Genomic DNA, 18745 nt, shown 5'->3' on the forward strand with positions numbered 1-18745 from the left:
CAATACAATACAATACAATATAATGTAATATAATACAATACAATACAATACAATACAGTATAATACAATAGGCTTTATTGTCATTACACCAGTTGTGCAACGAAATTGCAGGTGGTCTCTACCAGCGACAGTGCACTTAAATCTAAATAACAGCACAAAAGACATATAGTAAAAAAGTATAAGAAATAAAATAGTGTGCAATCAAAAAATATGTGCAAATTAGAGATATACTGTATGAAAGGGTAACATTTTAAAAAATATAAAAAGTAGTATAAAAATGTGCAAATGTCGTATAAACAATGTAAATATACATGTATCCGTGTAAACAGTGTGAATGTAATTACTTTGTTTTTGAATGTATTTGAATGTATTTGCATCATTGTTTGCCTTCATAACATCAAGACTGATATCAAACTACATGATCTCTAACTCTTAAAGACCCACAATTATTTTTGTTACAACTTCCAAATGATGTTTTTTGTCTTTCGTAAGTGATTTATCACTATTTATTATAATATTATCATATGCATTTTGCATTTTCCAGTGAAAATCATGTATTTTTTTCGTATTAATTCACTGATCATGTAGATGTTCATAAAAGCTCAAGGTGAAGTCAAGTGTTATTAGACCAAATCAGAAAAAAAGGACCTTTTCAACAAACTATATCATTAATTGAACATAAATCATCCACTGTCATTTATCAAACTCCGTTTGTTGTAGAAGATGACGGTGTTTCCACGTTCACTACGGAGCCTCTGAATGTCCAAATGGTCATATCTGACGACCATGAAAAGATGACAAACTGTATTTTACACCAATTATTTACATGAATTGATAGGATTAGTGGATCAGCAGGTATTAAACAGCAGTAGATGGTTCTGGTTGACCTTGGACATTTGGGTTTTTATGGGATAATATTTGCTTTTAACTGTAAATTAGATGACGGATTTAAAATGCAACACACTATCGCTGCAAGATCTTTTAATTTCACTATAAAACATATTTCTTGTTTTATATTATAAGACATATTATTGTGAGACAATGTAGATTATACATGTCATCGTGTTATTATTATGATGTGTTTGTGCAGTGCCAGGCCCATGTGACCCAGAAGACCTGATCGATGGCATCATCTTTGCGGCCAACTACCTGGGCTCCACCCAGCTGTTGTCAGACAAGACTCCGTCCAAGAACATCCGCATGATGCAGGCGCAGGAGGCCGTGAGCCGCATCAAGGTGAACACCGTCCACAGTACACAGATGTACAGATAAGCACTGCAAAACTAAAGCTACACAGGAGGAACCCATAGATATACGGAAGACGTGGACAGAAGCACCTTCAGTCCAAGTGTTTGGAGCCAGAAGTGACCATATTTGGACAAAAGGGTGGAGCTACAGAAGCAGGGGGGGTAAAGCCGTCAACGTCATCAAACACACTTTAAGGAGCATTCCAGCTGATAATAACGAAAGTAATGTGTAATTGTGTCTACCATGAACAAGTGAACCGGACCAGTAAAATAATAGCCCCTAAATAATGACAACTCCAAATTTTTCTTTTTGTTTCAGTGGAAAAGAATAACATTAAATTCTGAAAATATTTACATTTAAACACAATCCAAGCAAAAAGATGTCAACCTGAGAAAACTGAAATTTCTTAAGAAAAATAAGTGCAATTTTAACAACATACATGTACATTATGGATTGGATCTACAAAGGAACAAAACATTTAATAACAGGCAGAATATTGTTAAAATTGCAATTAATTTTCTTTAGAAATTTTATGTTCATATTTGTTCAGTTTATTCACATTTTATTGTTAAAGGATAGTTTGTTAATGTAAATATTTTCATAATTTAAAGGGTTTTTTTGCATTAAAACAAAGACACACATTTTTAGTTATGTATAGGCATAATGTTTTTTTTTTGTTTGTTTTTTTTCAGATTAAATCAAGAAGAACATTTGGAGTCATTATTTATAGGTTATTATGCTGTTGTTTTACTTGAGATCATATTGGTCTGTAGCTGGAACTAAAACGACTTCAACACCCTTGACTGTTAATATCTTCAGTATAATTTTTGCACTTTGAAAATTCACCCCATGGGCCAGATTGGAACCTTTGTCGGGCTGATTTTCGCCCTTGGGCCACATGTTTGACACCCCTGGTCTGGACATTCAGTATCTGACAGTATCTGTTTGTTGTAGAGTTACAGCAGCACCACCTGCTGGTACAGAAAGCACCATGCACACACTTACTGCTGCAGTCCAAAGGAGTTCATACAGAGACAGTTTCTCCTTTTTCTTCTTCATCTTCCTTCTTCTTCTGCCTCTTCCTTCTTCATGATGAAATATTATAATGTTCATCGAAGAAATTGTTATTCTGCTTTTGAGGTTTTGTAGAAATGGCTCATACAACCCACCCCTCTCCTACAAAGGAACAAATGGATCTATTTACCTATTTTAAGGCGTTGCACTCTTGACATGGGAAATGCCATTGAAGTTTTTACATCTGGAAGGGGTTAGACCTTAACACACCTACCTGGAATAAATAGAATAGTCTTTAATGTCATTGTATGTACAATGAAATTAGGACTGCTCGTCCCATCCGTGCAACAATATTAACAAAACACTAGTACTACAAAAATAAGGGTAGAGTGAATATAAAATCACAAAAACTACAAATAAGATAAGAAAATAGATATAAATTTTACAATTTTACAAAGTAACAAGAATTGAGTTAAGTAGAATAAAAAAATAAAAATGGCCAAAGTATGAATTTACAGTGTTAACAGTATCTGACAGTATCTATATTTTTGAACGATATTAACTATATTGACAGTATGTATTGCATATGAAAACAGTATATATATCTATGAAAATATCAGTATAAACAGTATGTATACCTATGAACCTAAGTCTATATAAAAATAGTGCATTTATATATTTTTTTCTCCAAAGTTTTTTTAATGGATTTTTTTATATTGTGACAACCATAACTGTACAGTTGAATGTACATAAAATATAACAACATAGTTATATAACCCAACCCTGATGCACCTCATACTCCAACCAAAATATACACATCCAAAATGAATACATAAAATGTAATTAATTAGAAAAAGAATAAAGACTTAAAAAAAAAAGTATATATATATATATATATATATATATATAGTTTGTGTCCATCTTTTTAATACATGATAAGACAGGCTGACACATTGCATATAATTTGGCTGCATTGCCTCTTACAGTATATCTAATTTTCTCTATGCCATATAGTTCATAAGGTCTTTAATCCAGAGGTTAAAATAGTGCATTTATATTTTGATAAATATTTAATAAATATTGCATTTTTATTGCAAAAAAGAAAATTATTGCACGATTTATTGCACATAATTTCACATTTGTAGGATTATTGCACATTATAGGAAAGTTATTTTGAGCATACATTGAGGGAAGTGGTTGAACAGGAAGAAAACACCAGAGTTATTACTGTTTGCAGCTGAGTGGTGATGACTCATGGGAAGAAACCATGCAGATCTCAGGCTGGTCAAAGTGCATAGATATAATACAACACATGCTACAAAACCAATTCACAAATCAATCCTTTAATCCAACACCAGCCCATACCGAAGAAGACGTCTCAGTTTTTATGCTGTGTTGCTATGGCGACCATCCACATTATACCTATAGTAGACATGTTCCAAACCCAAGCACGTTGAGTAAAGTCGAGGTGAGTTGAGTTGACACTATTGATTGAAATCTAAGCCAGATCTGGCGTCTGAATCTGGATCTGTGGACCAGCTTGGGCCCAGATTCAGCTCAGGTTTGTAGAAATTGAGCCAGTGTTTGGACATTTGTAGCCTATGTTCAAGTACAATCCATCGGCTGTGTTAATGAACTTGATGTCTCTGGAAGGTAGTCCTTTATAAATCCGATCCACTATAACACCAATTAAAGTGTGCAGCCGGTCTTGTGATTTGGTCCCATCTGGTGGTTGTGTGGGTTTGTCCTTTGCTCTGTCCTAACCAACCCCTCTCCTGTTTTTATTCCATGCCCGACAGACGGCCCAGAAATTAGCCCAGAACAGGAAGAAGGTGCAGTACCTCCATATGTGTATACATCGTCTTCTATTTCCGTTTCCTTTTGCCTGGCTGACTTCTGTTTCCAACTGTTTCTGTGTCTGGATTTCACTATCATGTCATTTCCAGCTGTTTAAAGCGGTTGCTCGTCTTCATCAGTTTCATTTCCTGTTGTTTTATTAGTGTCTTCATTGATATTGGACAAACATCTTTTGGCTTCTACTGTAAAAAATTAATGATCCTCTTTGCGCTTTCTCTCCTTTTATGTTGTTGCTTCTGTTCTTTAAAACTGTATGACTCAATATTGGTCTTAAACAGTCCAACATCTTAACCCTCACACATCTAGAACAGTTTTTTGGACCTCTGACTCTATTTGTATATGTGTATTTACTTTGTTTTTCTAATGTATTCTAGTATTAATTGTCCAACATCATTTTATTTACAGGAACTCTAAGTTTCAGTCCCAATTTTGTATTTGGTTTGTCTACAAAGGATAAATATACTGAAATTTCTAAAAACCGAACTCCAACAGAAGTTCATTAAGTTTTTTCTTATGAAAAATTGCACTGATGTCCTTTGTCTAGATCTGACCTTTACGTGTATAGTTTGGTCTAATTATCTGTGTTTGTGTTCTATGAATGTGTGTATGTATTTGGAAACATTGGTGTTCATAAGGTTTGTTTGTGTGTAGGCTCCAGAGGATGAACCTCAGCCCATGACGGAGGTGGATCTGTTCATCTCCACTCAGAGAATCAAAGTCCTCAATGCAGACTCCCAGGTACTGACCACTGCACAAATACAACCTCTGCAGGGAACATCACCATCCTCACATAGACAAAACATTTATTATAATTTCCAGACTACAAGCCGCTACTTTCTTCACACACTTTGAACCCTGCGGCTTAAACAATGATTTGGCTAATTCATGTTTTACAGGCTAACTAGACTAATGAAACTACCAAACAGGTCACAGTGGACTATTGAAACTGTTCGAATCACTGTAAATCAAACGCACTCACACTAAATTCTTCAGATCAGTGTTAGAACTCCTTGACGTATGAAATGGAGGACTCAAATGCACGACTCACAAAACTTAAGATTTTAGCTAAAGTATTTTAATAATAAAAAGTGATTTACAAAAAGCGCTCACAAGGAGGATAGAAAAAACTACAAACAAATCTCTTTGAAAAACTCATTACAAAAAATCTTGAAACATAAAACTGACAAACATGGAAAAACCTGATAGACAGCTTGATATGAAACACCATGATGGAATCAGACGAACTGGCACAAGACAAAGGGAGACAGGACTATTTATCCATGAGGTAGGGGGAACACAGGTGACAACAACAGGGGTGGGGCTAACAAAGGGAGGAAGTCAGGGTCTGAAACAAGAGGGAGAGATACGTACAAAATAAAACAGGAAGTGCAAGACAGGACAAAATGTGAACAACTCTAACTAAACATAAAGTGACTAATGAAACAAAGACAAAACACTGAAAACCAAAGACGAGACATGAAACACTAAACGCTAACATGATTAGCAAATCTGGCGGGACATGACAATCAGTCATTTTGCGTGTCATGCACACACAACCTCATGATGGAAAACACACGAAGAAATGCATATGAGGCTGCTTTCAAGAAAAAGGCGATCGATCTGGCTGTCGAAGAAGGAAATTGAGCTGTTGCACGTAAGCTTGGCATCAATGAATCGATGGTGAGACGTTGGAGATGGCAGCGTGCAGCTTTTTTTCAGTATAGTCCGGAAATTACGGTAGGCCCAAGCAGATCCTGTTGTTTGTCAGTGGTTTCCCATTCGTAACCACCTTAGTGACTGAAATTACTTTAATGAACAAAGACGAGAAACTGAGGGGAAAATTTAAACTCTGTGCATTCATGCCTGACTGGATAAACAAGCTACCACCTCATAATAGACAAGGAAAAGACTATATCAGTGATTAGGGATGGGTAAGATTTTATAGATACAACTATTTATATAACTACTGCTTATCGGCTCAGTACTTTAACCCATAAAGACCCAGTGGTACTTTTGTGGCAGTTCCCAGATTAAATTTTTTCTCTATTCAACTTTTCTTAATTTATCATTTATCACCATTTATTATAATATTATCCTCTGTATTTTTGCATTTTTCAGTGAAAACCAGGTATTTTCCTATATTTAATTCACTCATTGTGTAGATGTTCATAAAAGCTCAGAGTAAAGTTGAGGGTGATTATATCAGAAACGGAGGAAACTGAAGAAATAGTGACTTCTTGAGCAAAGACATCATAAACCAAGTGTCACTGATCCAACTTCATGGGTTTGGCTGGTGAATCAATGTTGTAGAAGATGACGGTGTTTCCATGGTAACTACGGAGCCTCTGAACATTCAAATGGGTCATATCTGATGACCATGAAAAGCTGTGACATAATTAACTAACATCATGCTTTTCCATTTATACTTTTTATCAGTTATCTGAGTCTTTATGTTATTTTATTCGGTTGTAATACACAACATAAACACCTGAAAATTTTGAATTACGTTACACTTATAGCATCTATAACTCATAAGGTCCTATTTTTGACATTCTTGAGCACATCAGGCTCAGTTGTTTGGTTTTTAAGCTGAATTTGCTTTGTACTTTCATTTAAACTTCTATGAATCTGACCACATAGGAGACCATGATGGACCATCCTTTGCGGACCATCTCCTACATCGCTGACATCGGAAACATCGTGGTCCTGATGGCTCGACGTCGTATGCCTCGACCCGACTCTCAGGAGAATGTGGAGGCCTCGGATCCGGGTCAAGACAGCAAACGGCAGTACAAGATGATATGCCATGTGTTTGAGTCGGAGGATGTGAGTTTCTAATTTCTAATCATTCTATTCTGTGCTGACATTCACAGTGTTATCAAATATTACATGAAATAAAACCGCAGCTTAACCCATAAAGACCCAGTGCTACTTTTGTGGCAGTTCCCAAAATGAATTTTTCTCTCAATTTAATCTTTCTTAAATGATTTATCACCATTTATTGTAATATTGTCCTGCGTATTTTGCATTTTTTCAGTGTAGATCAGGTATTTTCTTGTATTTAATTCACTGATCATGTAGATGTTCATTAAAGCTCAGAATAAATTCAAAGGTTATTATATCAGAAACAGAGAAAACTGAAGAAAAAGTGACTTTTTCAGCAAAATATATCATTAACTTAATATAAACCCAGTGTCTCCATCCACTGTCATTGATCCAACTCCATGGGTTTTACTAGTGAATCAATGTGGTAGAAGATGACGGTGTTTCCATGGTAACTACAGAGCCTCTGAACGTCCAAATGGGTCATGTCTGATGACCATGAAAAGATGACAAACTGTATTTTACACCAATTATTTACATGTATTGGTACGATTAGTGGATCAACAGATATTGAGCAGTTTACATCAGTAGGTTTTAAGTTATGTTGCCATAAACTATAAACCATAAGCAGTATGGACTTCCATAATCAAGCAGTTTTACTGAAGCAGACCCTCACACTCTACACACACAAACAGTAGGAGTCACAAATTTTTTGCCACTATGACCATGAAAGGGGCTGTGAAATGGGCATTAGTAGTCTTAAAAGTAGTAGTCATAATAATAATAATAATAATAATAATAATAATAATAATAATAATAATAATAATAATAACTAATTAGTAGTCGTAAGTAGTCTTAAAAAGGTCTTAAAAAGTCTTAAATTCAACTTTAGGAACCCTGTGTTTGGGTCTTTATGGGTTAATGATGCATTTGTCCTTGTTAATTGATTACCTGCATAAAGGTACATTCCTATTCCTAATTTGTCCCTAATCTAATGAATCTGTACCTGATCTAAGAGACTGACCAGGTAAATGGTGGTACATTCTGTTTTTATGCGTTTGGAGTTCTCATCACACACAAGACGACACATATGCATTCACTGGAAAAAAAAAATCTAAATCTTACCCAGTGTATTTTCCTCATTTCTGGTCAAAATATCTCGTCACACTTAAATAAGATATAATCACCTAAAGAGTAACTTTTCAGTGAGATATAAGAACTTATTTGTAGACAATAGATCTTGAAAATCTTATTTCAAGAAATCTTGCCAAGATAATTTTCACTTGTTCCATTGGCAGGTTTTTTTTTTACTTGAATTAAGCAAAAAAATCTTGAATTAATGAAAAAAAATCTGCCAATGGAACAAGTTAAAATTATCTTGGCAAGATTTCTTGAAATAAGGTTTTCAAAATCTATTGTCTAACAGGTGTTCAGAGAACGCAAACTTCCGCCAAGCACCCCGAATGGTGTGCATGTGTGGATTGACTATTTCTTTTAGATTAAACAGTTTCAAGGTTGTTCCATACAGCAGAAAAAGTCAAAGCTTGGTACCAGTCATGTGTTGTCAAATTATATTAAATTCCAATCAATATTTGTTGAGTTATAATGAAAAATGTGTCATAAATGGGATTTTCAATGTTAAATTCAAATATCCACAGAGTCCACATTCCACAGTGGATGTGGACAATTTTGCGCCAGATACAAGATATTGTTATAAGCTACGGGTGGATCAAATTGGAGGCTAATCAGAGTCATTTTGAATTTTTTATGAATTTTCTAAAATTGCTCAGTGATGAAAGATAGGAAAATTGGAGATTTTGTGACCTTGCTGTAACCTTGAACTTTGGCCTACTTGGTCCAAAATTTAATGTGTTCATCCCAGGGCCTAGGCCTATCTGTGGGTACAATTTGGTAAAGATGGTTATAATAGTTTTCCCGTAAAGTTGCTAACAAACAAACAAACAAACAAATACACAAAGCAAAGTGATCACAATACCTCCTAGCAGAAGTAAAAATAAATTCTTATATCTCACTGAAAAGTTACTATTTAGGTGGTTATGTCTTATTTTAAGTGTGATGAGATATTTTGACCAGAAATGAGAAAAATACACTTGGTAAGATCTAGATTTTTGCAGAATTGAAATGATGCTTTGATGCTTTTTGTAGTTGTACATGTATCTTATGTCTCTTCTGTCTTATGTATGTATCTTATTTTATCTTGGCTAATCTTATCTTATCTTATCTTATCTTATCTTATCTTATCTTGTTGTTGAATTGTTCAGAAGTTGTACATGTTCGTCTCCTTAGGCCCAGCTAATTGCCCAGTCCATTGGGCAGGCCTTCAGCGTGGCCTACCAGGAGTTTTTAAGGGCCAATGGCATCAACCCTGAAGACCTGAGCCAGAAGGAGTACAGCGACCTGCTCAACACCCAAGACATGTACAATGATGACCTCATCCATTTTTCCAAATCGGAGAACTGCAAGGATGTAAGTATAGCTGCCCATCTTCCACGATATCCACACCTGGATATTAAAACAATACCTGATAAATACATCCAAGGGTTACTTTATTTATGTCTTACCTGTTGTCAATCCCAGGTGTTTGTAGAGAAAGCTAAAGGAGAAATCCTGGGCGTGGTCATTGTGGAGAGTGGGTGGGGCTCCATTCTGCCCACTGTCATCATCGCAAACATGATGCATGCTGGTCCGGCTGAGAGGTCCGGCAGACTGAACATAGGCGACCAGATCATGTCCATCAATGGCACCAGCCTGGTGGGACTGCCTCTGTCCACATGTCAGAGCATCATCAAGGTATGGACCACTGTTGGACTGTCCTTATGTTTCAACTTCAAATAATAAGAGAGCTCCTATAGTCCACTGAGAACATAAGTTATCATTAGTACTGTTATTATATAGGATTAAGATGATTAGATTAGATTAGATTAGATTACACTGCATTAGATTACATTAGATTTTATGAGTTTACATTAGATTTTATTAGATTAGATTAGTTTAGATTTTATTAGATTAGATTACATTAGATTAGATCAATACAGCAACAGTATAAAGTGCAAGAAAGGTAGTGTAAAAACCAAAAAAACCAAACAAACAACATAACAAATAACAATTACCTTAAGATGTTTCTGTGAGATGATATTAGGAGGAATGTCTTAATTGCTTTCACTTAAAAGTGTAAAATTAGTGATATTGGTCAGTATCATTAATTATCATGACCAGTGTCAAATCATTATTAATCTCACCATAAAAGGTTGATTTTATGTGTTACTTTATGTTTTAAGAGTAAGAGTTGAAGCAACTTTAAATGACTTTAAGTTATTTGTGAAAGTCATAACAAGCTGAAAATCACCTAAAAGACATAACAATACAAAAATGACATAAAACACCAAAAAATTCCCAAAAGACAAAATAAATGTTGAGTGAAAAACACACCCAAGATTTTGTTCTTTCTTTCTTTCTTTTACAGTGGAAGCTAATAAAAATAACTATTGCCATATCAAACATATTCATATGCACATCCATTTAATTTTACACTTAGAAAACAGGCTGTTTTATATGAAGGACCATTGTGACCAATCAGAATCAAGAACTGAACAAATCCATGTAATAATGGAAAGGGAAGTTTAATTATTCATCATAATCGTATCACCTGTTATCTTATTTTGCTAATGTATAATACTGTAGGTTTTCCTTTTACGTAGGGCCTGAAGAACCAGTCCCGGATCAAGATGAACATTGTCAGATGTCCCCCGGTGACCACCGTCCTCATCAGACGGCCGGACCTCCGCTACCAGCTGGGCTTCAGTGTACAGAATGGCATTGTGGGTAGCACTGTGATACCTGTTGTTCTATTATATGTGATTACGTTTGAGTTTTGGATGACATTTGACTTGTCTCTCATACAGATCTGTAGCCTTATGCGCGGGGGCATCGCCGAACGAGGCGGAGTCAGGGTGGGCCACCGCATCATAGAGATCAACAGTCAGAGCGTGGTGGCGACGCCCCACGAAAAAATAGTCCACATCCTGTCTAATGCTGTGGGAGAGGTGAGATATCACACAATGTGGAAAACTAGAGTAGACTGGAAAAAAATCTAAATCTTACCAAGTGTATTTTTCTCATTTCTTGTCAAAATATCTCATCACACCTACAGAAAAACAACGCACTTTATCCTTTGCTGCCCTTCTAGCTCGATGAGCAATCCTGTTTAGATGGAGGGATGCTTCCTCCCCACTCATGCACAGTGGTTAGAAGACATTATGTCCTGCTTAAAACTGGAGAAAATTAGATATTCACTTCAGCAATCAAATGGGAAATTCCAGAATTTCCATTTTTAAAAGGTTGTTGCATACGAGGGCTGTTCAATAAGTTCACGGCCTCACCCAGAACAGAACAACACAGACTGATAATTTATATTTAATTTTTCAACATAATCTCCATTTACAGCAATGCACTTGGTCCATCGATGTTCAAGTATCACTATCCCATCACGAAAGAATGTAACATCCTGTATTATAACAACCAGTATTTCTGGGTGAGGACATGAACTTATTGAACAGCCCTCGTATGGTGTGATATGGGTGGGTTACTGGGAACTGTGATAAGATAAGATGAGATGAGTTGAGATGAGATGAGATGAGATGAGATGAGATGAGATGAGATGAGATGAGATAAGATAAGATAAGATAAGATAAGATAAGATAAGCTATGACTTTGTTTATCCCACACAGTTAACAGCAGCTACATACAACAGGCAAGTGTAGAGAAAAAGACAGGCAGAAAGAACACAAAGAAGTGAAAAATGAAAATATAAACAGACAGAAATTGGAATTAGATTTAAAATTGAATATTATTTATATTTACAATCAAAGTTTAAAAGTAGATATTGTATCTCGAATTGCCTTTTCTCATTGTTTGAATATTATTGTAGATCTCTTTAATGGACATTCTGACAGGATACAATACACTTTTGACTTCCAATGTGAAATCTAACTGGAGTATATTTTCTTCCTTCTATATTTGGGTATGAACTGCTCTTTCTGTTTCTTTTGTGTTTGTGCTTTTGTGTCTCAGATCCACATGAAGACGATGCCTGCAGCCATGTATCGCCTCCTGACTGCTCAGGAGCAGCCTGTTTACATTTGATGAGACAAAAACCCTGAGTTCACACACCCTTTAAACTTCCTGTCTTTCTTCCCTCACCCCCTCCCTGTGCTCATACCCCCCCACCCACCCACCCACCACCATCTACAAGGGGACGATTGTTTGGTCATTGACCTTTTAGTGGCAGCAACACCGACACCAACATGATTCATTCTCTGGCTACACGTGTCCTCAGCCCTGAATGAACTAAACTAATGGCTCAAAACATCACATTTTTATTGTTCATTTGAGGCTAAAATGACAGTTTGGTGAAAGTTTAGCTCATTTTTCTTAAGTAATACCTCATAATAGTTCTTTTCAGTGGTTTGGAACTGAATGCAACATACTGAAGTCATCGTCACTGGATCTGTGATCGTCATATTTTAACTCTGACTCTAATTTCTGTTTTTCTGCATCAACCACGTGTCCATTATGGGGCTGGGTACCATTCCAAAGCATGCAGACACCTTAACGTCACTACCAGTTCTTAAACAATACATTTTTCAATCCCGATGCCCCATTTTTAACAAAATTAAAGTACATTTCACATTTGAATATTAATAAACTTCAAATGCAGTTTCATAACATAAATAAATCTAGTTACCAATGTTTGAAGTCTGTTATATGACAAAAATATTATAACAATAAACATTTTCCTCTAAGTCGATATAGATAATGATCAGAATAAACTAATCCAAATCATTGTTTCTTTATAATTTAAAACCTGATTTTTGGTCCTGATTAAAAAAACAATGTAAAATATGCAACAAGACAAAAATGTTTTAAAAGATGCAAAAAGGCTATCAAATGAAAGTTATGTAAAAAATGCAAGAAGACAAAAAACTACTGACACAAGATGAAAATGTAAAATAAATAAATAAATAAATAAGAAAGTGCAGACAAAATTGAAATGTTGAAAACAGCAAAAATGCAAGAAGATAAAAGTGACAAAATGAACATAAAAAGGCAACAGAAAGTCAAAAACGGGACCAGGCATGTGTTTTCAGTCTAGACCAGGCGTTCAGGGGCCACATTCAGCCCAATATGATCCCAAATGGGCCGGACCAGTAAAATAATAACAGTGAAAAAAGTTAAATTACATTATGAAAATGTTTAGATCTACAGAGTATACTTCAAAAAATATCAATAGCATGAACCTGAAATTTCTTGAAAAAAAAAAACAAGCGGAATTTTAAGAATATGAGATTTCTTGAAATAAGATTTTCCAGATCTATTGTCTAAAAATAAGTTCTTATATCTCACTGAAACGTTACTCTTTAGGTGATTATGTCTTATTTTAAGTGTAATGAGATATTTTGAGTAGAAATAAGAAAAATACACACCTTTTTTCCAGTGTATATCGTCTGCAGATTTGTGTAATAACCTCCATTAATCTGCCGATGATGACCCTGTCAACCTGTTTGAACATGATGCAGGAAACAGTCTCTTTCCTTTCTGTTTAATCGTAAAAGATCCGTAAATCCACCCATCACATGAACCTACTGCATGACACTGTATGTGGATGTAAAAAGCACAGCGTCCTAAGGTTTATTACACTGTCGACAACAACATGTACCCTGGATAAACACTCCCACACACTACGACATACCAAGGTTATTATCGTTAACGAAAACTAACAAAATGACGAAAACTAGAATTGAAAAAACATTTTCGTTAACTGAAATAAATAAAAACTATAATTAATAGAAAAAAACGATAACTAACTGAAACTGTATAGTGTGGTTACAAAACTAATTAAAACGTATAAAAAGTATGGATAAAATTCCCTTCGTTTTCGTTTTTGTCAATGTCGGATTGATACGAAAGTGATTTATTTCACTCTAGCAATTTTAGCTGATGGCACCATACGACACTTCACGGTCCGTCACTTGGTTTAGAGTCGGAAACATGGAGACTAAAGCAGCAGTCCTGTCTGGGATTTATGTGAGTACGACAGAGAAGAAGAGAAAAGATATGAAAAAACTAAAACTAAACTAAAACTAAGCATTTAGAAAAAAACAAAAACTAGTAAACCTGCTCTAAAAATGAATTAAAATGAACTGAATTAGAGAAAAAAAAGTCAAAACTAAATAAAACTAAACTATAATGAAAAATCCAAAACTATTAGAACCTTGCGACATACACATTAACTCTACATTAACTCTACACAGTCTACATTTCTACAGCATTACTTCCCTCATTACAACATCCACATGACGTTTCCTTATGAGCATGAATGTCACTAATCCCACTGAGGGGATGGTCATGTGTTCATGTTACTGGATAAATGGAGGAGGCTTGTAATACTTGAATTATTCGGGTCTGGGTTGGTTTTGGCTCGAAATTGTCTAGAAATGTAGCTTGAAACAGTGAACTTGGCCATAAATGGAAACTAGATGATGGTTTCAACATGTTCTGGTTCCCAAGTTCTCTATGAAGAAATGAGTATATTATAGGGTTCCCACAGGCTCTTAAAAAGTCTTAAAAGTCTCAAATTTACAAATCTGCATTTAATACCTTAAAAATGTCTTCATTGCAGCATCTGTCTATAGGGTCATTCCATATTTAATTTGAACATTTAACATAGAAGGATTTATTGAAGCAAGTTGTGCTTGGTGTCAAAATGTAGGGCAACTCCTGTACTTTCACACGGTGTCTTTTATTTTGTGATCCTACCTATCCCACATGCTGATATTGACCTTTGAATCCGAAGGTCGGAGAGATATTTTTGATTTTCAGCTGTTCATATATCATGCATAACATAACATAGCACTTTCATTTTACACAGATCCATTCCCTAAGTAGCCAAGATATAGCACATAAAATTTCTAATGGATATGATGATTAGTTTTTGTGTAATGAGTGGCCAAATGTAGCATTTTAGAAGTTCGCGATGGATAAAATCTCAACTTTATCATTCTCTGTAACATGCAATTATAAATTTTAAGTAAATATTTTCACATTTCTTAGAACTATAGATTCCTGTGAAATGATTCTGAAAATTTCAGACCTCTAGCTCTTGTTGTTCAGAAGTTATAGAAGCCTGAAAATAGCCGAAAATTTCAAGTCTTAACTTTGGTCGCAATTTTAGGGTACCCCCTACCTACTTCAAATGGTCATAACTTTGGAACTATTTACAATGAAGCCTTGAAATTTTGGATTTTTCCATCATATATAATGTACTAGAAGTAAGTAAAAATTCAGAAAAATCTGAGTGGCTCAGGTGGGACATTTTCTTAAAATCTCTTGATTTCATATGGAATGACCCTATAGCCACGCCCAATCCACTGTCTGATTGGTTACAGATTACAGCCAATGGCCTGTCAATGCTGAAATCATCAAAGAAAATGTATTTACAGGGTTCCCACGGGATCCTAAAAAGTCTTGAATTTACAAATAAATTTATAAATCTTTAATACATTTTTAAATTAAACTTTACTTAATTTGATGCCTTAAAAAGTCTTTCAAAGGTATTAAATTTGATATGGTAGGTCTTAAGTTATGTTGCCGTAAACTTGTTTTGTGTATTGGGTTTAAATGTGTCTGTTAAATGTCCAAGCTGCAAAGAAACTAACGCTAGTCGACCCAGTTCCACCTGTTCCAACCTGACGATTTATATTGAAATTAGGAACTAATTATCGCTAACTTTGCAGCCCCCAATGAGAAATGACTCAAAATGGTGGGAATCAAGGCGTTGGAGTTAATAAGTACATTTTCCTAAATTGTCTAAGACATGAATTTTTGCCAGTATAGCCATGAAATAAGCATTAAATTCTGTTCTAAGTAGTCTTAAAAAGGTCTTAAAAAGTCTTCAATTTAATTTGTAGAAACCTTTAGGAACCCTGAATTAGTTTAAGTAGTTTTATCATTAATGGGAGCCGCCAAGACTAGTGTTGTCTTAGTAATATTTAGTTAATTAATGTCAACAAACCATTGGATAACCAATAAAAAAACAGACTCAAACTGCAGAAAAGTACACATAAATGTTCCATATTCATCCTTTGCACATCCACAAAAATCTCAGTAAAATTTTACAATCTAAAATAAAAAAAAAATTGAAACAACAGCAGCAAAATCTGCTGTTTAGAGCAGGTTTTAGTCACCTATGACTTTATTGATCCTCCAATTTTAGTATTCTATAATCCTTAGATAATATTGTCTTATTTTAGGAGTGTAACTTTCTTACTGCACTGACACATAATTTTACTTGAAATAAGACATTTTACCCCAATAATGAGTTTAATTTTCTTATTTTTGCACAGGCCTTTGTTGCAGTGTATAAAGGTTAAAGTCACTATTTAATATGACCTTTGACCCCATGACAAGAAGCAGCACAGTTAGAAACATCAGGCATGCATTGACTTAAACCTGGTATAAAACATCAGAAAATTAATGCAATAAATCTGAATAAAAGGGTTAAAGGGAGGTCAGACTAAATACACCCACTGTGGTTTATAGAAGGTGTTTTTAACCTGAAACTGTTGTGTTTCCTGTTGTTCATACTTCACATATATCCACATTGGATCTAATACAGAGACTGACAAATGCAAAAGAAGTTTTATTACTTGATTATACCAACAAAATTAAGTTGGACTAAGACTTTTGCACAGGTCTGTAAATATCCAGCAAGACCAAACTCAACTCAAACCCAATTCAAATATCTAGAATCTGAATTCAACCCCATTACTTAAAGTTTTTCTTAATCCTTCCGAATGCATAATGTATTGAAGACCCATCATCATTCCAATGCTACAGTGAATGTCATTGTCCTGTGGCTTTAACATGTTTTCTGTCAGTGTGAGAGGGATTCACTAATCACAAATTAAAGGTGGGGTAGGAAATCTTGGAAAAACGGTTCAAGCAAACTACATTTTGAAAATACACAATTCAAAAGTCCAACCCCCTTTCTTCAGACATCCCCCCAAGGCCACGCCTCCAGAGTACTGGCACGCGCAATGCTTGTTCCCGAGGGTTCACTAGCGCTGCACAGCATCAATTTGCCCAGCTCCGGTCCTGGCTCGCGGATCTAGTGCTGCTTCAACTTGTGCTTCAACTTGGCTCGACTCGACTCGGATACCAGGTACTATTCCTGGAGACTATTTTCGTCAGTGGCGGCTGCTCATCTTTCAGACAGGGGAAGCTCATTGTTGGCTTACATAAAAAAAAATGTCAAGTTATTTAAACATAAATTCGGCCCTCCGTTCCTTTTTAAGAAAATGGTCAGTGACCTTATCGTACCAACTAAACAAGAAAATGTTGAAATTATGTTAAATTGAAACAAGGAAGTACAATGAGTGTGTTTTATTTACAGTACAAGAAATGAACAAGTAATTTCGTAGTGGTTTCTCTCTTGATTTCACAGCAGAATGTGCAACGGTATTAAACTGAACTGTGTCAGTGAAGGAGTAGATCTCAAAATAGCTGTCAATCAAACGGGATTCAGCCTTTCAACTGGTCCTCCAATCAGCATGTGGAAGCCCGGCATCCAGCCTGGCATCCAGCCCGGCCGAGCTCCGCCCACAGCTCCATTCACCCCCAGAGACGCTGGGCGTCCAGGGGCGGGACAACATTGTGGCATTTATCCAATTGCCATCCAGTTTTGAGGCAATGAAAAAAACTGTTCCACTCAGTCCCATTGAAGTGCATGGACGCTGAGTGTCTACGGGCAAATGCACTGAGCAGAGATCGAATGAGAAAACAGTGCAACGGGAATGTATGAGAAGTGAATAACATCAAGTCTGTTGATTTGTGATAAAACTGATTCTGAACGAACTCGTCTGTGAGATGAACGTGTTCTAACACATTTGTAGTCAATGAAATGTCAACACAACCGAACATATTTAACCATTTAATTTTCATAATTTTAGGGGAAGCCGAGCTTCCCTTGCAGTCTGTGACAAATCGCCTCTGGTTTCCATTACAGGATACTACCGACTTTACAGTACCTGGACGTCGTAGTGATGTGGCGCGTTACTTCTGTGTCGTCTGCTCGGAGAGCTGCTGATAAACTCACTCATTGTGTGTTGTCTGTTCAATCTCATGCTGAATTTTTACATCGGCCACCAAAGACTGAATCTCCTAGACCGACTGATGGTGTAGTTTTTTGGGCTATCATCATGTGGATTAACCTACCACTATATTTACGGTCAACTTCCACATCTGTTTTTTGTAAAACGGTGGGTCACAGAGACAACTCTCTGACCAGTCAATGGTCTGCTGTGTTTACACGTCACGTTTTAGTATCTGGTCCCCAGTCTCGGAACGTCAGCGGAGGTGATACCAAAAAACTAGTACCAGGTACCAGATTAGAGGTCCTTTTTCCTAATGGAAATGCAAAAAGGGTGAGTTGAGTTGAATTGAGTTGAGCTGATACCACGTAGTGAAAATGCGGCATAAGTGTTCCTCATTCAGTCTCCTCCAACCTCCCCCTCCCTGTGTTTGTCGGCAGCCCCAGTTCATACCTATCTGGCTAATGTTACATTTCCTAGTGATTTATGTTAGTGACAAAACAGTTTGCCGGTGAATTTTCCATCCTAATTTAACTAATATATCCAAGCTCTGGCTCTGGCTTCATTTCCTGTACAAGCGCTCCAAGCCTTTGAGAACGCACAATTCATGCACGAAGAGGCGTACGCGCGGAGGG

The 18745-nt window shown here is 35.9% G+C and overlaps 1 protein-coding gene across 2 annotated transcripts in view; it reads left to right on the forward strand.

The window, feature by feature from the left end:
* apba1a (amyloid beta (A4) precursor protein-binding, family A, member 1a) overlaps positions 1 to 12915 on the forward strand; it is a 50801-nt gene extending 37886 nt beyond the window's left edge. Inside the window, exons 5-13 of one of the 2 annotated variants that reach the window (XM_030143433.1) lie at positions 1091 to 1236; positions 4062 to 4094; positions 4771 to 4857; positions 6760 to 6945; positions 9250 to 9429; positions 9541 to 9753; positions 10662 to 10781; positions 10866 to 11006; positions 12034 to 12915. In XM_030143433.1, the coding sequence (XP_029999293.1) occupies positions 1091 to 1236; positions 4062 to 4094; positions 4771 to 4857; positions 6760 to 6945; positions 9250 to 9429; positions 9541 to 9753; positions 10662 to 10781; positions 10866 to 11006; positions 12034 to 12105 (1178 nt within the window). In that variant the 3' untranslated portion in view covers positions 12106 to 12915. The remainder of the gene's footprint in view (positions 1 to 1090; positions 1237 to 4061; positions 4095 to 4770; positions 4858 to 6759; positions 6946 to 9249; positions 9430 to 9540; positions 9754 to 10661; positions 10782 to 10865; positions 11007 to 12033) is intronic. The other variant, XM_030143435.1, reaches the window with a different exon arrangement.
* Positions 12916 to 18745: the final 5830 nt, after the last annotated feature.

This window comes from Sphaeramia orbicularis, chromosome 9 (genome assembly GCF_902148855.1).
Source record: "Sphaeramia orbicularis chromosome 9, fSphaOr1.1, whole genome shotgun sequence".
NCBI classification, from domain to species: Eukaryota; Metazoa; Chordata; class Actinopteri; order Kurtiformes; family Apogonidae; genus Sphaeramia; species Sphaeramia orbicularis.